This window comes from Xenopus tropicalis, chromosome 1 (genome assembly GCF_000004195.4).
Source record: "Xenopus tropicalis strain Nigerian chromosome 1, UCB_Xtro_10.0, whole genome shotgun sequence".
Taxonomy (NCBI): Eukaryota; Metazoa; Chordata; class Amphibia; order Anura; family Pipidae; genus Xenopus; species Xenopus tropicalis.
The window spans coordinates 22,700,189-22,718,950 of NC_030677.2; the positions used below are offsets into that span (position 1 = coordinate 22,700,189).

Here is an 18,762-nt window from a genome sequence, read left to right on the forward strand (position 1 = left end):
TGGATTAAGAAAAGATAACATTTGTGTTTGTCGAGTTGGTTATATTTGGGTTGCTTTGTCTGAAGCAAGTACCAGCTATTGTGATTAGCCGGCCCAAATGATTATCCACCCAATGCTAAACATGCGCAACCCACATAATGCAGAATCCTTTTTTGTGTGTGAATGAGGCATTGTTTAAATGAATGCAAAATACACCTAATTAAACTAAGAATTTCTTATAAGGGCCAAAAGAAACCATAATTACATTGTGACAGACTAGCCAATCAATGGCAAGTATCATGCGCAGTGATTTCAAACATATAATTTGTTAGTTGTGTAGTGGTAGTTATGTCCACCAATAAATAGGGTAGATATGACCGCTAATAAATAGGGTAGATATGGTTACCAATAAATAACGTAGATATGACCACCGATAAACAGGGTAGATATGGCCACCAATAAATAGGGTATATATGGCCACCAATAATTTATATATAGCCACCGATAAATTGGGTAGATATAGCCACTGCTAAATAGGGTATATATGGCCACCAATAGGGTAGATATAGCCACTGATAAATAGGGTAGATATGGCCACCAATAGGGTAGATATAGCCACCGATAAATAGGGTAGATATAGCTTTCAATAAATAGGGTAGATATGGCCACCAATAGGGTAGATATGGCCACCAATATGGTTGATATAGCCACCGATAAATAGGGTAGATATAGCTTTCAATAAATAGGGTAGATGTGGCCACCAATAGGGTAGATATAGCCACCGATAAATAGGGTAGATATAGCTTATAATAAATGAGGTAGATATGACCACTAATAAATATAGAATGGCTGCATATTGCGGCTCCCTTTTTCATATAAACCAATTATAACCTGCTTTAAGAAGTCAGACATGTTCCTATTATGGAGGGCCCTTCAGAAACATTTGACTTCTGGTATTGTTTGTGTTATGAAACAGCTTGGGATGTTTTCATTAATGCTATATAAAACAGAAGCCCATTTCTTCTAGAAATTAGATTTGGAACATGGACACTGTCAGAATATTCTGAGCAGATCGTAGAACAAGGCACCTGGTGGTAGCAGAACTTTAGGATAATGGTTATGGAATGATTTTCTACTCCTGGGCACATCATTGGTAGATTCAAGAAGTGGGTGGGACAGCAGCACCATCATGGCGGCCTACAGGGACAAATGAAGGGGATTTTTAACTGTTGACTATTCATAAATGTTTTCTGGTAATATTGGTGAAGGCAAAAGTACATAAATCTCCTAAGACCCTTACTGTGCTGCTATTTACAAAGGAAGGCAGATTATTAGCCCGTGTAACTGCTGTTTGAAAGGGCTTGCTGTAATATACACATTGGAACAGTCTCCTCTCTTACTGATTGTTTATGTACTGAGGCGCGCAGAAAGAAATTGTTCTATTAGCCTGCTGAAAAGCAGCAAATAATCTGCCAAATATGTCAAGTTCTTGCAAGAAATGGAAACTTTTGCAGAACTGTTTGGGAATCTGACAATGTAGCCTTTCACACAGCAGTCATTTAAAGGGGAAAAAATGTGCCTTCTTCCCCTGTTGTGTGTCCTGAATACCAAAAGTATTTTCCCCACGGCCATTGAGCATCCCTTGGAGGCCCATGTCCAGTCTGCAGGAGAATAATGTTACACTGGCAACATTTCTCAAACTAATGACCCCCAGTGGGGTCTGGATAAAACCTCACCCCTTTAATACTGGCATGGCTAAATAGCAATTAATGCTGCAGACTGAACTGATTTAAGAGCTGCCATGCAGCATGCATCTTATTAATTAACTAGCCATGCAGGATTTGCATTTAATATGTGATTAAAGTATTAAAGGGGTGAGGTGGCAGCCCTACTTACTGTGTGTAAATGTTGTAAAATGCTCATGGGGTTTTCGCAGTAACCTATGGCAACCAATAGGCAAACAGCATTGAATGGTCACCTGTTTAAAAGTAAACATCTTATTGGTTGCACCTGGGCAGACATAGTGCCTTTGGTTACATATGGGGGTCAGTGCCTGTGATTACATATGGGGGTCAGTGCCTTTGGTTACATATGGGGGTCAGTGCCTTTGGTTACATATGGGGGTCAGTGCCTTTGGTTACATATGGGGGTCAGTGCCTTTGGTTACATATGGGGGTCAGTGCCTTTGGTTACATATGGGGGTCAGTGCCTTTGGTTACATATGGGGGTCAGTGCCTTTGGTTACATATGGGGGTCAGTGCCTTTGGTTACATATGGGGGTCAGTGCCTTTGGTTACATATGGGGGTCAGTGCCTTTGGTTACATATGGGGGTCAGTGCCTGTGCTTACATATGGGGGTCAGTGCCTTTGGTTACATATGGGGGTCAGTGCCTGGGATTACATATGGGGGTCAGTGCTTGTGATTACATATGGGGGTCAGTGCCTTTCATTACATATGGGGGTCAGTGCCTGTGATTACATATGGGGGTCAGTGCCTGTGATTACATATGGGGGTCAGTGCCTTTGGTTACATATGGGGGTCAGTGCCTTTGGTTACATATGGGGGTCAGTGCCTGTGGTTACATATGGGGGTCAGTGCTTGTGATTACATATGGGGGTCAGTGCTTGTGATTACATATGGGGGTCAGTGCTTGTGATTACATATGGGGGTCAGTGCTTGTGATTACATATGGGGGTCAGTGCTTGTGATTACATATGGGGGTCAGTGCTTGTGATTACATATGGGGGTCAGTGCCTTTCATTACATATGGGGGTCAGTGCCTTTCATTACATATGGGGGTCAGTGCCTTTCATTACATATGGGGGTCAGTGTGCCTTTCATTACATATGGGGGTCAGTGCCTTTCATTACATATGGGGGTCAGTGCCTGTGATTACATATGGGGGTCAGTGTGCCTTTCATTACATATGGGGGTCAGTGCCTTTCATTACATATGGGGGTCAGTGCCTTTGGTTACATATGGGGGTCAGTGCCTGTGGTTACATATGGGGGTCAGTGCCTGTGGTTACATATGGGGGTCAGTGCCTGTGGTTACATATGGGGGTCAGTGCCTGTGGTTACATATGGGGGTCAGTGCCTGTGGTTACATATGGGGGTCAGTGCCTGTGGTTACATATGGGGGTCAGTGCCTTTGGTTACATATGGGGGTCAGTGCCTTTGGTTACATATGGGGGTCAGTGCCTGTGGTTACATATGGGGGTCAGTGCCTGTGGTTACATATGGGGGTCAGTGCCTGTGGTTACATATGGGGGTCAGTGCTTGTGATTACATATGGGGGTCAGTGCCTTTCATTACATATGGGGGTCAGTGCCTTTCATTACATATGGGGGCCAGTGCCTGCAGTGCAGTTAAGTGATCTGCGCCTTTTGACGATGGGGAAAGGAATCCCTGGCAGTCGTGCCTAATTCTGTTGATCTATGCCGTCTGAGTGGGCATCGATGGAACAGGCGGTTATAATTCTTCACTTTGATGGGAACGAAGGGCACAAACCTGAAAGTTATCTTTTCCTGATCTTCTAAACCCGTTGCCTTTTGCTGCTTGTGTGCTCAGCCCTGTGTGGTCCTTCTGAACTGATATTTTTTCCAGGACAAATTTGGGTTATTAGAACTTGCAACCAGCCGTAAGCAGCGCTGGCTTCTGCCGCAAAGTCTCATCCTTTCCCTCTTCTCTAATGAAGCACTGAGATGTAGCGGTATCCGTCTGTGCATGGCGTTACATGCGCTCAGGGCCCATTGCTTTTATTATTATATTTTAGTTTGTGGGTATCTGCATCAGACTCCTCAGTAAAAATAGCTGAAACTGCGTATGATGTCAGTACCTGTATCCAGGCAGTGTCTGCTTTCTGCTCACCATTATAAACACACTGGGATCAGCGGGCAGCAGCAGCCACCACATGAATGCAGTGTGTTTCAGGCACAGCGCCTAAGCCATAAGTCATTTGCAATGAAGGGAATACATTATTTTGGAAATTCAGGCAAAATACCAATTCCAAGTGTTGGAACCCTAATCTGCATATGTAAATATAAGCCCGGCTGTCATTGTCCGTGAACATTTTTTCCCCTTCAGCTGCCTGGCACATTAAAGGATCACATGCTTTGGCAAAGCAGTTACACTTCTATCCTGTATGTGGGCAGAGGTTTTTTTTTTTTTCAGCAATGCAGTTTTGCTTTGCTGGTTTTTTAAATGCATCTCTGGTACGTTCAGCCATCTTGTATCTGTTGTCAAAGCAAAGACCTACCCATTCCATTGTGTTCACGGTAGCACGTATGCAAGAACTGCTAATGGGATAGGCCATAATAAAATATACCAAGATTTGCTCCACATTCCTTGCCGGAGTAGCTATTCTGTCTGTAGAGACCAGAGCCAGGCCCCAACACAATGCTACTTGAACCAGTGCCCCAAACTGCCTGTGACACCACCCAAACCAACCCCCCCCCCCCCAAGTCCTTTCAACACACTGGACAAATGCTTGAAGAACTAATGTTTGACTCTCGCCCCCCAGTCTTACTCCATATTGGATGAATTCATCACCACCTAGGGTCCCAGTGCCCCCCACCATTGCACCCTAGCTACATGCCTCTCCTGCCTACCCCTAGTTCTAGCTGTGAGGTAATTTACAAAGCACCTGCTAGTGCAGGTGTTGGAAAATGGACGCAATGGAGCGCGAACATTGTCGCAATTTATTAGAGCTTTTGTGTCCAAACATCCTCCTGCGCTTCAGCATTTCAGTTTAAGGCTGATGTCCCATGGAGCGAGCAATAGCTCTCTGCTACCGTGGGGCAACTAACCGCTCTGAAATGCCTTTCCAACCATAGTCATTGTTGACGGAAAGGCCAACATATTGCTTCGGTTTTCTGAAGTTGCGCAAAGTTGCCTGCAGGAGGAAACGTTGCACAACTTTGGATAGCTGAAGCGATGCGTAGGCCTTTCCAATGGCGACTCCTATTGTTGCTGATGGAAAAGAATTTCGGAGCGGTTAGTTGCCCACAGTAGCAGAGATCTATCGCGGGGGGTGACTTTGCAGGCCAGTAGCCTAAAAGTACTGTGGGTTTCTTTGCCATGCTCGAGTTGTTCTTATCCATCTCCCACCATTGATTTGCTTCTGTCTGTTTAAGCTGGACATATTAATATTGGCCTGTAACTGCATTCCCTGTTCATACAACATCTAGGGGCTTCTTGAGAAAGAAATGGCTTTGAAACAAACCAGATATCTCCACTTTAGTGCTATTTTTTATAGAGCTGTGTAATGATATTATACGATTGTGTAGTTGTATAAAAAAAACAGCCACGGAGCAACATTCTTTGCTGCCTGATTTTTTCTTATGAATGATTAGTCTGAAAAGAAAAACAAAATCTAAAAATTAAAAAAAAAAAAAATAATAAAGAATCTATATTTTTGTACATCTTCATAAACATAGTATTGAAGCCAAGTGATGTAGTTAACTAGCACTGCCCTCTAGTGGTGTTCTGCTGCAAGTCATACTTTGTACAATCAATATCACAAAGATTCAATCAATTTAATTGGATTATATCTTTTACTAATATACCTTCCCCTTCACTTAGGACTGTGCAGTTTAGACCAAACTATGATTACAAAATGATGGTGTGGCTCATTCTGATTGGTCACATAGGAAGTGTGATGGAGGATTGAAGCATAGCAACAACATAGTTTGGTCTTACTGAATGGGGGTCCCTTGTGGGTCAGGGGCCAGAGGTTTGTGAATGGAAATGTAGTTGTTGACCTTCTCCTGGGTGAGAGGACTGGCCTTGAAGTTTCACATTACATGTCCAAATAATTTGTACTAATGTAAAATAACACTTGAGAAGTCCCAGGATATGCAAGGCCATTGCACGCTGGGGGTCATTTATAAAAGACTTGAAAAAATTGCACCCACCTGGGCAGTAACCCATGGTAACCAATCAGATGATTTCTGGCTGAAAAATCGAATAATTGGTTACTATGGGTTACTGCCCACGTTCAAATTTGCCCAGTGTTTATAAATAAGCCCCATTGTCGGATATACTGATGGTATATTATGGTATGGTATAGTATGACTAAAGAAATTCATAAACCTATTCTCTGGTAACTTTTAGGATAGGGGAAACATTTTTGTTTAGCACACTCACTTCCTGAGCAACAGTCTGCAAGGCAAATCAGCAAGTGTAAAAGGCATCTTTAAAGGGCAAGGAAACCTCCACCATTGAAAGCCTGCATCCCCACACAGGTCCTCCATTCCCATCCATTTAGTTTTGGCTTCCAGTAAGCTTGGTTCTGATTGGTGATCACTCCTAGGGATCTAGGGCACTGGATGTGACTTGGGGAGACAAGGTAGCCGCCAACCCTGCTGCACTGCTTTTACACCAGCTCCTAGGGAAGGGAGTGGACACTGGAGGGGCACTTCATGCAGTTGGGGAGGGGGGACCTGCGCGAGGCGGTTTTTGGAATCGTTATGTAGAGTTGACTGCTAATTTTTTCTTCTTTTTTTTCCTTTAAAGACAACCAGTGACAAAGAACACGTTTCGGCATTACAGGGTGCTTGGGAAAGGAGGATTTGGAGAGGTGAGTGTAACAAACCCCCACCCTCCCGTTATTTAGAAAAGATGTGCCCCCCTTTACACTTTCTGCTTGTTTCTGCCCCCCCAGGTGTGCGCTTGCCAAGTCAGGGCAACAGGGAAAATGTACGCTTGCAAGAAGCTGGAGAAGAAAAGGATAAAGAAAAGGAAAGGAGAATCCATGGCATTAAATGAGAAACAGATTTTAGAAAAAGTAAATAGTCGATTTGTAGTAAGTATCCCATTTTATTCTCAACCTTTTCCTTGTGCCGGAAGGTGGTTGTTATTTATGATGTGCAGGGCGATAAAAAGTCCTACCTTATCCTGACTGGCCCTTCCAACCTGCACCCAACCTGCTCTGGGGGCCATCATTACTTATATTTCTGCGTCTGCCCCCCCCCCCATCACCAGTAAAGGGGGAATCATGGGATGACAAACCCTTAGAGAGGAAAATCTTCTTGTTGGTTACAAACTTGTGGGGAAGGTTTGGTCCAAATGAAAACAAAGGCATTATGAAATGACTACTGTGGCTTTTTAAGGAGACCTACAACTGTATGCATTGGCCTTGGCAGCATTTGTTCCTTAAAGTAAAGACTTGGTCCATTAGCTCTTTGTATTCTCCCAACTGACACTAAACACCAGTTTAGTTTGAGATCCATATTAAAACTAATGTAGAAAGACCCAAGAACATGTTTGGTTCCCAGATGGAGCTGTCGGTAGCCCCCGTTAGCCCATTTAGTTAAAGCAAAGTCTTAAGGTGCGCCAAGCGAGCGGATCTTCTCCCGATATCCCCCACCTACGGGTGGGCAATATTGGGAGAATCCAGGCTAATTTGAATTGAATTATAATGGCGGGTATAGGAAAAGTCGGTCCGGGGACCGCATCAACGAGCCCATGCGGCCCCCGATCCGACTAGATATTTTTAACCTTCCCGATTGATATCTGCCCGATTTCAGGTGGTCTAAGGGATCGTTATCAGCAGCTAGAATTGGCCCGTGTATGGGCACCTTTAGTTCTTGTCACATCACACTTTCTATGCTTTTTTAAGAGAGAAAAGATAAGATATCAAAAAAACAGAGTCCATTAGGCAGCTCGAGAGGAATCTGCTGTATTCCCACTGAGAGGCAATCTGAATTTCATTCCAGGAAACCTATAAACCAGACAAACAATGGGAAACCCACCACTTATGGTCAGTAAGCCACCCAGTTGACCACAAAATGAAACTGTTACGAGCATTGCCTCAATTGAAGAAAAGTACAAAATCCACTAAAATGTTTCTCTAATAGAAGCTACATCAGCCGGGTCCAGGAAAGCCAATTAGTTAATCCGTGCTAATGACCCTGCTCAACAGATAATGCTCGTGTTAATGGACCAGTAACACCAAAAACACAAATGTCATTCATAACTTATTATTTGTAAACAAATTGCCAGCATAACTGGGACCCTCCATTCTGTGGCCTTCTCTGGACTCTACTGTGCTTCTATAATAATCTTTTTTTTGTATTGGAAACCTTAACTCTCATTGTTCAGATGGGATTGGGCCATATTAGTATTAAGCAGGGGGTAGAGTCATGCACGGGTCACCTCAGGGCCAAACAACGAATTATCCTGATATCGCCCACCCGTAGGTGGGGATATCGGGAGAGGATCCGCTCTCGCTTGACAACATCGCCAAATGAGTAGATCTTACCGCGTATGGCACCTTAATTCACCTGCTCCCAACTCAAACTTAGCCAGCATGCCGCTCCTATATATCCACGCCCACCCACCTCTGATGTCACTGGAGGGGGCGGGGCAGGCACCAGCATATAAGTAAGCCACAGAAGGAGCTGGCAGGCAGGCAGGGTGGGGCCAAGGACAAAGTTTGGAAATCTAAATAAAGGAAGGGCTCACTATTCACTATTGAATATTTTTAAAGTAGGTGCAAGGATCATCAAAGCTCCCCCCCCCAATCAAAAGACTAAGGGGCATATTTATCAGAATGTAAGATTAGAGCTCACCGCAGAAAAACTCACCCACTTTTTATTCATTCCTATGGTTTTTTAAAAGTGTGTGAAAAGAGTGGGTGAAAGAGTTTTTCTGTGGTGAGCTCCAGGGTTGGACTGGGGGGTGAAGGGCCCACTGTGGGCCTGCGCCCATAGCCCCCCCCCGGAGGGGCCCCCCACCCAACGTCCTTCCCCAAGCGCGTAAATTTAACACGTCGGGGCAGGAGCGGTCGGGCAGGGGGAGCGCCACAAGGGTCAGGTCTGGGATTTTTCCCAGTGTCCCGGCGGCCCAGTCCAACCCTGGTGAGCACTAATCTCACATTTTGAAAAGCCTGCCCCTAAGAGGCTAAATCAGTATAGTATAGCAATGTTAATCCTGGGCATGAAATATATCAGGCAGGGGTGGTACTGCAAAAATACAAGTTTTTCACATATAATTTAGTCAGCACAGTATTGTTCCTATCGCACACAGTGCCTAGCAGGGCCCAGCTACATGCCAGCCAGCAATAGGAAAGCAGATATTCAAGCCAGTGAGAATCACCCTGATGGTTTGCAAATAAGCCTTTATCTTGGGGAGCTCTGGTCTCTAATAGCTCACCAACCCTATAATACCTTTAATGTAAACAATAACTATGTCATGTTATATAAAGCTGGTGAGCTATCAAGGACAAAGGTTGCCCTGCCACTTGCCCTCATCACCCCAACAAGCTTGTCTGACCCATGGGTTTTGGCCTGGCCCAGGCAACATTAAAATCCAGGCAATGAACAGAGCTCAAAGGGCTCAGTGGGCCATTGGGTTCCTGTATAGAGAAACGCCTTAGATATGGAGGCAGTACCTTTACGCACTAGGCATCATAAGGTCTCTCAGTAATGGGCCGTTTACTAACTTTCTTCACTGAACTCCTCACAAATGGTACCCATGGGTGCCCCACTGATCTCTCATGAGACGGGTGGACGCTTCATTTTTTTGGTGTTTAACCCTTTCTGTGCCTTTGAGCTGAGCTCTGTATTTCCGGAGGGGAAAAAAAAAGACAGCAATCTGGAGGCAGTGAATCTACAGCTCCAACACAATGGCACTTTCATGTCGGTGCCACTGGTTAAACTGCTATCACAGGTTGTTTTTTTTAAAGAAGAGAACATTATATTCCAGTAATGTTACTGCATTTGCAGACTCAGGCCCCAATATATGATTAATACGTGCAAATAGCCCTATTTATAATACAATATCTATAGTGTACGATGTTATACAGCATCTGCTTGCTACTCACTATCTCCATTGCATTGTGTTCCCTGATTCTGCTGCTGTGTATAATTGCCCGAATTGGTGGTTTTATGGGTCTAATTTGTGGCCAGCAAATGATATATTTCCAACCTTTGTGGGCTGGCCTTGTGGCCCATATTATTTATGATATTCTAAGAAGCCCAAATACGGAGTCTTTGCTAAAACTTTCTGCATTCACTTCCGAAACATCCCGAGCCTCTTTGAATTGAATGGGGACCACTATTTCCAGTTTGTTTTAGAAGGTAACATGCAGTGTTCTGTTCCTGGGCACATAAGTCTGAACAATTTTACAATACAGACATGAATGTCCTGTAAATTATTTTTTAATAGACTGTGTGTAGTGATGTCATCAGTTATAATTGGTAGTTAGTGATGTAATTGGTGTCTCTAAAACGTATGATAAATTATGCACCCCCTGTTGTAGAATATAATGATATTAGGAGTCACCTTGGAGTTCCCTGACCTGTATAAAAGCACTCGGCCTTGTACCTTTATACAGTCATGGAAACCCCTCAGTGACTTATATTATTCTTATATTTTACAATAGGGGATATATTATTCACCATATATCTCTAAAATAAATGAACTAAATAACCTGTTGCTAAAGATAAAACCTACATATTATCCATACATTTGAGCTATATACAGTATAGGCAGGTCAGGGTTAATCTGGGGACCTTGGGGGCCACAGTGTACCATAAAGTAGGGGGGATGAAGCTACTGGGAGCAGTGCAGGGTGGGATCTGTGTGGATTGGGGGCCTTGCATCATCTATTATTCAGGAATTTAGGGAGTGTTCTAGTTCCATACCATTTTCAGTTTGCTCCCTGCCTTAGGCCAGTGTAACCCTTAGAATTATTATTTTTTTCTTTCAACACTTTATTTGGTTTGACCCAACAGATAGTTTATATTATGTTAAGTGACCTATTAAAGAACATCACCAAACTGGAATATCAGTAAATATTGCCGTTATACATCCTTTCCCTTGAGCCGCCATTTAGTGATGGGCTGTGTGCTCCCTCAGAGATCAGCTGACAGGAAGTGATGCAGCTCTAACTGTAACAGGAAGTAGTGTGGGAGTAAAAGGCAGATCTCTGTCCATTCATTGGCTGATGAGGCCTAGCATGTATGAGTGCCTTGGCTTGTTTGTGTGAATCCTATGATCCCAGGGGGCGGCCCTTAATTCTTAAAATGGCAATTTAGGAGTACCCTATAGCACATACTACTAATTATTATTATGAAAATGGTTTATTTAGATGAAGCAGGGTTTTACATATGAGCTGTTTATGCAATATATTTTTATAGAGACCTACATTGTTTGGGGGTATAGTTTTCCTTTAACGGGTATTTATTTGTTAATGCAGTGCAGTGTGAGGGCTTACTAGTCAGAGATCCCATACTATGGAGGAGAGAGAGAAATTCTCTTCCTTTGATAGATCTGCCGCTGACAGGCATTAATATTTCAGATTTATCTGCCCTTTGCCATCAGGGTTGCCATAGGTACAGAGTATCACTACTTTTTAAAAACCTTAGTCGTATTGAAATATTTCTAATTTATATAAAAACAAAAAAAAAAATCTCTGTAGTCATTTTTGCATTTTACCAGAAATCTTCCATATTCTCTCTCATTCCTCATTCTTACTTCCCTGCTAAGAGATGGGAGATATATATATATATATATATATATAAATTATGCACCAGGCTTCCCTGAGTCACTTAAAGGCTAAAAGTGCCCCGGAGTTTTGACTCATTATTGATTATGCTTAAAAATTCATGTGATTCATTGCTCTGCATATGAGGGAAGCATTATCTGATACAGTGGCAAGCATTTACCTTCTATCCAAGGCTAATGCACCGAGATATCGTTGCAGTGGTTACTGCTACAGGCAGCACAAGGTGGGCAACAGCGACACCTAGTGTTTGCTGGATTTATACTAGACCACCATATGGCATGGTTTTGTTTTTCAACTTTTTTTGTGAATGTTTATAAAAATGAATGGAATCTCAAATTATGGGGCTCATTTATTAAGTGGCAATAAAACACTACTGCCACTTTGAATTGGCTCGGGTATCTTCCTTTGATAAACAGGGAAAATATCAGACTGCTGGGAAGGTCACTATGGAAGGTATTTGCTGTAGGCAACAAGAAGAGTGATAAAGTCATTAATGAACCACAGTAACATTAAAGGGGTTGTATACCTTTAAGTTTGATGCAGAGAATAATATTCTGAGACTATTTGCAGTTGGTCTTTCTTTTCTTTTGTGCTTTTTTAATTATTTCTCTTTTTGTTCAGCAGCTCTCCAGTTTGGAATTTTAGCAGTTACCTGGTTGCTAGGATTCAAATGACCTTAGTAACCAGGGAGTGGTTTGAATTAGAGACAGGTATATGAATAGGAGAGGACCTGAACAGAAAGATAAGGAATAAAAAGTAACAATAATAAAATGATAGCCTCAAAAAGCAATGTTTTTTTTTTTTGGTTGCTGGGGTCAGTGACCCCCATTTAAAAGCTGGAAAGAGAGAGAAGAGGAAGGCAAATAATTAAAAAACTATAAACAGAGTGCTGTTTTTTGGGGTGCAGGCCAGCCCTGTCCTTACTTCCAGTCAGGGAGTTGAGCACAATTTCCCTTTGCTCTGTGGAGCAAGTATGCTTGTGTCTGTAGTTGCTAGCTCCATAAATCCAGAAAAGAATGTGTTACACTATTTCTTGCTAATGACAATTATCTCTGCTCTGTGTGCTTTCAGGTTAGTTTAGCATACACGTATGAAACGAAGGACGCCCTTTGCTTAGTATTAACCATAATGAACGGAGGGGACCTGAAGTTTCACATATACAATATGGGCAACCCCGGCTTTGACGAGCAGAGGGCGGTGTTCTACGCTGCAGAGCTGTGCTGCGGGCTGGAAGACCTACAAAGGGAAAGAATAGTTTACAGGTGAGTGAAATCCTTCCGCTTCAGCCTCACACCCTTTGATCAGTGAAAGCCCTGTGGCTAACTGCCCAGTAATGGCAAATTGTCTTGTCCTATGCAGTGTGTGTAATTACTACCCTGCTGCCAGTAGGGGGCACTCAGCAGCAAAATACTAACACCACTAAGCAACCATGCCCATATTGGTTTTAATTCTTTATACTGAAGGATAGGTTAGAGGGATTCACCCTGCAGCCCATCCAATCACTGTGCAGCTGTACTGGGCCTTATACTGAGCCTACAGGTGTTTTGTTCTGAAAGTTAAAATCCCTTTACTTTCACTTACTTGCCCTCCCCAACAAATTTGTGCGGATGCTCATGGATGTTCAGACTGTTAAAGGGGAAATCACCCCAAAAACGGTTCTTTTGCATATAGAACAGAATGGTCCTTTAGTGCTAGATTGTTCTCTAGGGTCTGCATGTGAAGATACTGATCTACAGGGAATAATGACTTTCATTTGGTCTTCTGTTCCTCCATGCATTTTAATTCTGATTTTTAAAATTTCATTTTAGAGACCTGAAGCCTGAAAATATCCTGCTCGATGACCGCGGTGAGTGATTGCAAAGCTTTTAGGAAACCCAAACAACACATGCACTATAAAAAAAAAAAGTTTGCTTTGCTTAGGAAATAAAATTATTGAGCAGAGAAGAGTCAACGTGACATTAAGCAGAGCATCATCACAAGCTGCTGTCTTGTCTCAGGAAATTAATCTTCAGCTACTCGCCCAAAAAGACCAGCAGGTGGTGCTGTTTTTTTTGATGCACTTTAAAACTGCTAATACTTGAAAACCAGAAAAAAAAGTGCTTAGAAGAGCACTTCGGGTTTACCCATATTGTTCAGAGGTTCCATTCACTCTCGAACTCAAGCTAACACTTTTCTATAAATATTGTAAGTTTTATTTATATTAACAACCATCCTATTCTGATAACAAATCCTTCGTTTTTGCTGGAGGAAAGCCGGGCATTCCCTGGCAATAGCCATATCATTTGCAAGCCCAGTAGATAAGACTCTGCATTCTTCTGCCATAGACTCCATTATGTCATACTCAGACCCTAAAGGTGACCATACATTGGCTGACTCATGGTATCCTATGGGTCTAGTTAAAGAGTATTATAGAGAATTGTAACTCTATTAATGAAGAAGGAAAATCAAAAAGACAAACACTATCATGTTCCCTGGCTGACGCCGTGCATATTCTTGACTGTATGTTTAACCACATGCCTTTCCCATTCCCGTCTCGGGTCCGGCCATGCTTACCCAGGCCTGGACTGGAATTCAGAATGGGCCCTGGCATTTCAAGTACCCAGAGGCCCAAACAGCCCCCCAGCAGCCCAATAAATAGTGACTGTCTATGGCATCTTACAGCAGCCCCTCTGGCATTTGCCAGAACCCAGAGGCCCAAACAGCCCCCCAGCAGCCCAATAAATAGTGACTGTCTATGGCATCTTACAGCAGCCCCTCTGGCATTTGCCTGAACCCAGAGGCCCAAACAGCCCCCCAGCAGCCCAATAAATAGTGAGTGTCTATGGCATCTTACAGCAGCCCCTCTGGCATTTGCCAGAAGCCACAGATTGCCAGCCCGGGCCTGGGCATACCCCCAGCATTTCACTAACTGCTGAAATCAGAAACCAGTTTAAATTTTAGGATTTAGAAAGAAAGAAGCAAGTCATGAAAAAAATTTCCAAATCTAGACTTGTCCTTCAAAATGATCATTCTATCTTATCTGTAATTGTGCATTCACTGCTTCCTGATATGCGACTGCGAATTGTGAAGTATCTCACAATCATATTATATCGCTGCTTTCCTACCAGGACATATCAGGATTTCAGATCTGGGACTAGCTGTGCAGATTCCAGAAGGGGAATCCATTCGCGGGCGCGTGGGGACTGTAGGTTATATGGGTATGTATCTACCGTTATTTATTTTCTTTTCATCCTCCACTCTAAGGGGCTGATAATAAAAATATCACACATTTTGTTCAAGCTCTAGTAACTTATATTTGCCAACTGTTGTTTTCATGTGACTAGTAAATGCTAGGTGCTGATTGGTTGCTATAGGTTAATTGAAGTTATTATTGCCCGTTATTACCAAAACCCTATGCACCCTAGGAGGTTAAGGTATAACTTGCATTTCTCCATGAGTTCCAGTTTAAAAAGAACCTTGGGTCTACATGATGCAAATGATTTCATTTTAGGTGTTTTCACTTGAACATTAATACTCATTATTTCCATTGTTTTCTTTTCTGCTTAAGTAACCCCCTTGGAAGTGCAGAGGTCGATTACCCAAAAGGCTAGGCCAAACTATACTTTGGGTGGGCCGACCAATGATCATTAGGACTTTCACAAAGCAGGAGAAACCGCTCAGGCTTGTATACCCAATGAGAGCATTAAACCAGTCACAAGGCTAGAATAACCGGCGGTCATATGTCGCCGTGGCCATGGCCTTACAAAACCAATCAAAGAATAAGAGCATTAGAATAATCACAAGCCTACCCCAAACTGTGAGGTTAGTCCACTTACCCAGCCTATAGCCAGTCATGGCAAATAATTAGTCAAAGCTTTCACAAGGATAAACCAATCTATTACCAATTTGAGCATTAAAACGTTTTTAAGACTGGACCAAAAATGATCAATTTCTACAATTCAAACATTGATTTTTCCTAACAGTAGCACCGGCCCTGGCAACAAACCTAGTACAGGTATAGGACCCTTTATCCAGAATGCTCGGGACCAACGGTATTCCGGATATTGGGACTTTCCGTAATTTTGATCTCCATACCTTAAGTCTACTAAAAAATCAACAAAACCCAATAGGATTGTTTTGCATCCAATAAGGACTATTTATATCTTAATTGGGATCAAGTACAGGTACTGTTTTATTATTACAGAGAAAAGGGAATAATTTAACCATTAAATAAACCCAATAGGGCTGTTCTGCCCCCAATAAGGGGTAATTATAGCTTAGTTGGGATCAAGTACAGGTACTGTTTTATTATTACAGAGAAAAGGGAATCATTTAACCATGAAATAAACCCAATAGGGCTGTTCTGCCCCCAATAAGGGGTAATTATATCTTAGTTGGGATCAAGTACAGGTACTGTTTTATTATTACAGAGAAAAGGGAATCATTTAACCATGAAAATAAACCCAATAGGGCTGTTCTGCCCCCAATAAGGGGTAATTATATCTTAGTTGGGATCAAGTACAGGTACTGTTTTATTATTACAGAGAAAAAGGAAATCAGTTTTAAAATTCTGAATTACTTGATTAAAGTGGAGCCTATGGGAGATGGGCATTCTGTAATTTGGAGCTTTCTGGATAAGGGATCCCATACCTGTAATTCAATTTACTGTAAGGTACCAGGTAACATTTTGGCACCCCTAACTAAATAGGGCTTTCCTTATTCTTAAAAGGAGAAGGAATGTAACAGTCACATGTGTGCGCTGTTTTCCGTTATTCTCCCAGGTGTCCTCTGCACCAATTCTAGGAGGGCACATGGTATAGAAATCTCTGAAAAGTTCCGTACTGTGCCTGTATTTGCCCAAGCTGACAGAGTATACCTGGAAGACCAGAAAAGAATGGGACACATAGGACATAAGACACTATGGGAAATATTGTTGCCATAGTTTGGAGCTTTTTGGGTTCAAGTAATAGTAGTGCTGAGAAATGTTAGAGAGAGATGACTTTTTGTAGCACCATAACAACTCAACCTAGTTGAAACATGACTATTTTTTAAAAGATGATTCCTTCTAGAATGTCCAGCTCTGCTCAAGGAGAACTGTCACTCATTGGAGGTGCCAGATCTGTATAGTCAGATCTATGTGGGCTTATGCAATGGGTTTATTGGGGGGGCAAACAAAAGCAGTACTGATGTCTCCCCACATGTTATACTTCTTTCCCTAGCTCCCGAAGTAATCAACAATGAAAGCTACACATTCAGCCCTGACTGGTGGGGGCTCGGCTGTTTAGTATACGAAATGATTCAGGGCCAGTCGCCCTTCAGGAAGCGGAAAGAGAAAGTAAAGCGGGATGAGGTAGACCGGCGAGTGAGAGAAGATGAGGAAGAATATTCTGAGAAATTCTCCGAGGATGCCAAGTCGATATGTAGGATGGTGGGTGAAGAAGGAGGTTTGCATTTAAACATCCTAAATTGACCAGCTCCAAATTCCCCATAAACTTAAACATTAATGACCACTATGGTCTCAAAAGACTTTGGCAAGGTCCGGTTTGCCTTTTATTCTCATGCATGGCCCTTCCCTTGTTTTACTGTAATTTCTTCCCTGTCTGTCTTCTTTAGTTACTTTCCAAAGACCCCAAGCAGAGGCTGGGCTGCACAGGCAGTGGGGCAAGTCATGTGAAACAGCACCCTATATTCAAGAACATCAACTTCAAGCGGCTGGAAGCGAACATACTGGAGCCCCCCTTTGTACCCGACGTAAGCGCTTACTGTGTGTGGGGGTTATGCTGGGCAGAAATCACCTTGGAATTCTATGACCTGTATAAAAGTACTCAGCCTTGGGCCGTTATATGTTCATGGATGCTCAAGGTTGGCTTATATGCTTATATTTAACAATAGGGGGTATATTATTTGTTATTCCATACACAGTAGCTATGTATATTCTGTAAATTATATAGGGTATCATGTACCCACTCTTGTAAAATATAACACTATTATAAGTCACCGAAGAGTTCCATGAGCAAATAAAAGCACAAAGCCAAAGGCCTCATAATAAGGGGGTACATCATTTATTATAACACGTGATTGAAATTACATCACTAAGCACTGATGACCTCACTAAGCACTGTTTATAGGATATAATTTACAGGATACTCATGGCTCTTGTGTATTATACAGGGAACATTCTACCCCCCAATATAAAGCTTCATGATATTAGAAGTCACTTAAGAGTCCATGACTACATAAAAGATTTTATTTATATCCTCCATATTTAAATTTTATTAAACTTTTTTTTATAATACACAAGTTTCAGTGAGTCATGTGAGAAAAATGACATCACTAAGTACTGATTATAACTGATGACCTCACCAAGCTCTGTTTATAAGCAACTATTCAATAGCTTATTCCGAGGGCACATGATTCCCTTCATAAATGGTACTTAGTACTTAGTGATGCCATCAGGTATAATGGTACTTAGTGATGCCATCAGGTATAATGGTACTTAGTGATGCCACTTGAGTTGTATGATTTATTCTGTTTGTTTGTTATCTGAAAAACTATTTCTCTTCACATAACAATTCGTATATTCCTAACTAAACTTTATAAGGATGTAAGAAGTTGCCCAGGATAGTGGTTTTTATGCTCCCACGATATTATAATTCACAGCATTTCCACAAAAGATATAATTGTGATCTTTAGCCTTGGGTCCCTGGATGATCACGAACCACTGCCCTTGCTTTTAATATCCGTATAATTTGCACTAGGGGGTATATTGTCTTATAGCAATATTTTGGTTACAGATGATTATATCTATCTCTGAGCACAGTATTCTCAGGCACAATGTTTCCCTGCTCCGTGGAACTCACACACCCTGAGGGACAGGGCAGGGAAGTGGCTTACTCAGGAATCTGACACTTGTCTGTCAGTAAATGTAGCATTTAAACTCATCAAGTCACTGCTTTAGGGACTTCTTTCCTCATTCCTAGCAGTGCACATGGTTTCACCAAGGCTGGCACAAACTACTCTGTGTGGCTGATAATAATAATAATAATATTGGTTTCTTAGTAACTAATGCCTTTCCTAAAACCACTCCTTTCTCCCCAGCCACGAGCTGTATATTGCAAGGATGTTCTGGACATTGAGCAGTTTTCCACGGTGAAAGGGGTGAACCTGGATACCACCGATGATGATTTCTATTCCAAGTTTGTAACAGGAAGTGTCTCCATCCCCTGGCAGCAGGAGGTATTGCAAATCCATATAGATAATTCTGCTTACTATGTCAGTAATGTCAGGAAAGA

General features: G+C 42.3%; 1 protein-coding gene across 1 annotated transcript in view; it reads left to right on the plus strand.

The window, feature by feature from the left end:
- grk4 (G protein-coupled receptor kinase 4) overlaps positions 1–18,762 on the plus strand; it is a 142,422-nt gene that overhangs the window by 120,214 nt on the left and 3,446 nt on the right. Inside the window, exons 7-14 of the mRNA NM_001006112.1 lie at positions 6,496–6,559; positions 6,644–6,784; positions 12,563–12,753; positions 13,300–13,337; positions 14,599–14,688; positions 16,690–16,898; positions 17,084–17,221; positions 18,569–18,706. Coding sequence (NP_001006112.1) covers positions 6,496–6,559; positions 6,644–6,784; positions 12,563–12,753; positions 13,300–13,337; positions 14,599–14,688; positions 16,690–16,898; positions 17,084–17,221; positions 18,569–18,706 — 1,009 coding nt within the window. The remainder of the gene's footprint in view (positions 1–6,495; positions 6,560–6,643; positions 6,785–12,562; positions 12,754–13,299; positions 13,338–14,598; positions 14,689–16,689; positions 16,899–17,083; positions 17,222–18,568; positions 18,707–18,762) is intronic.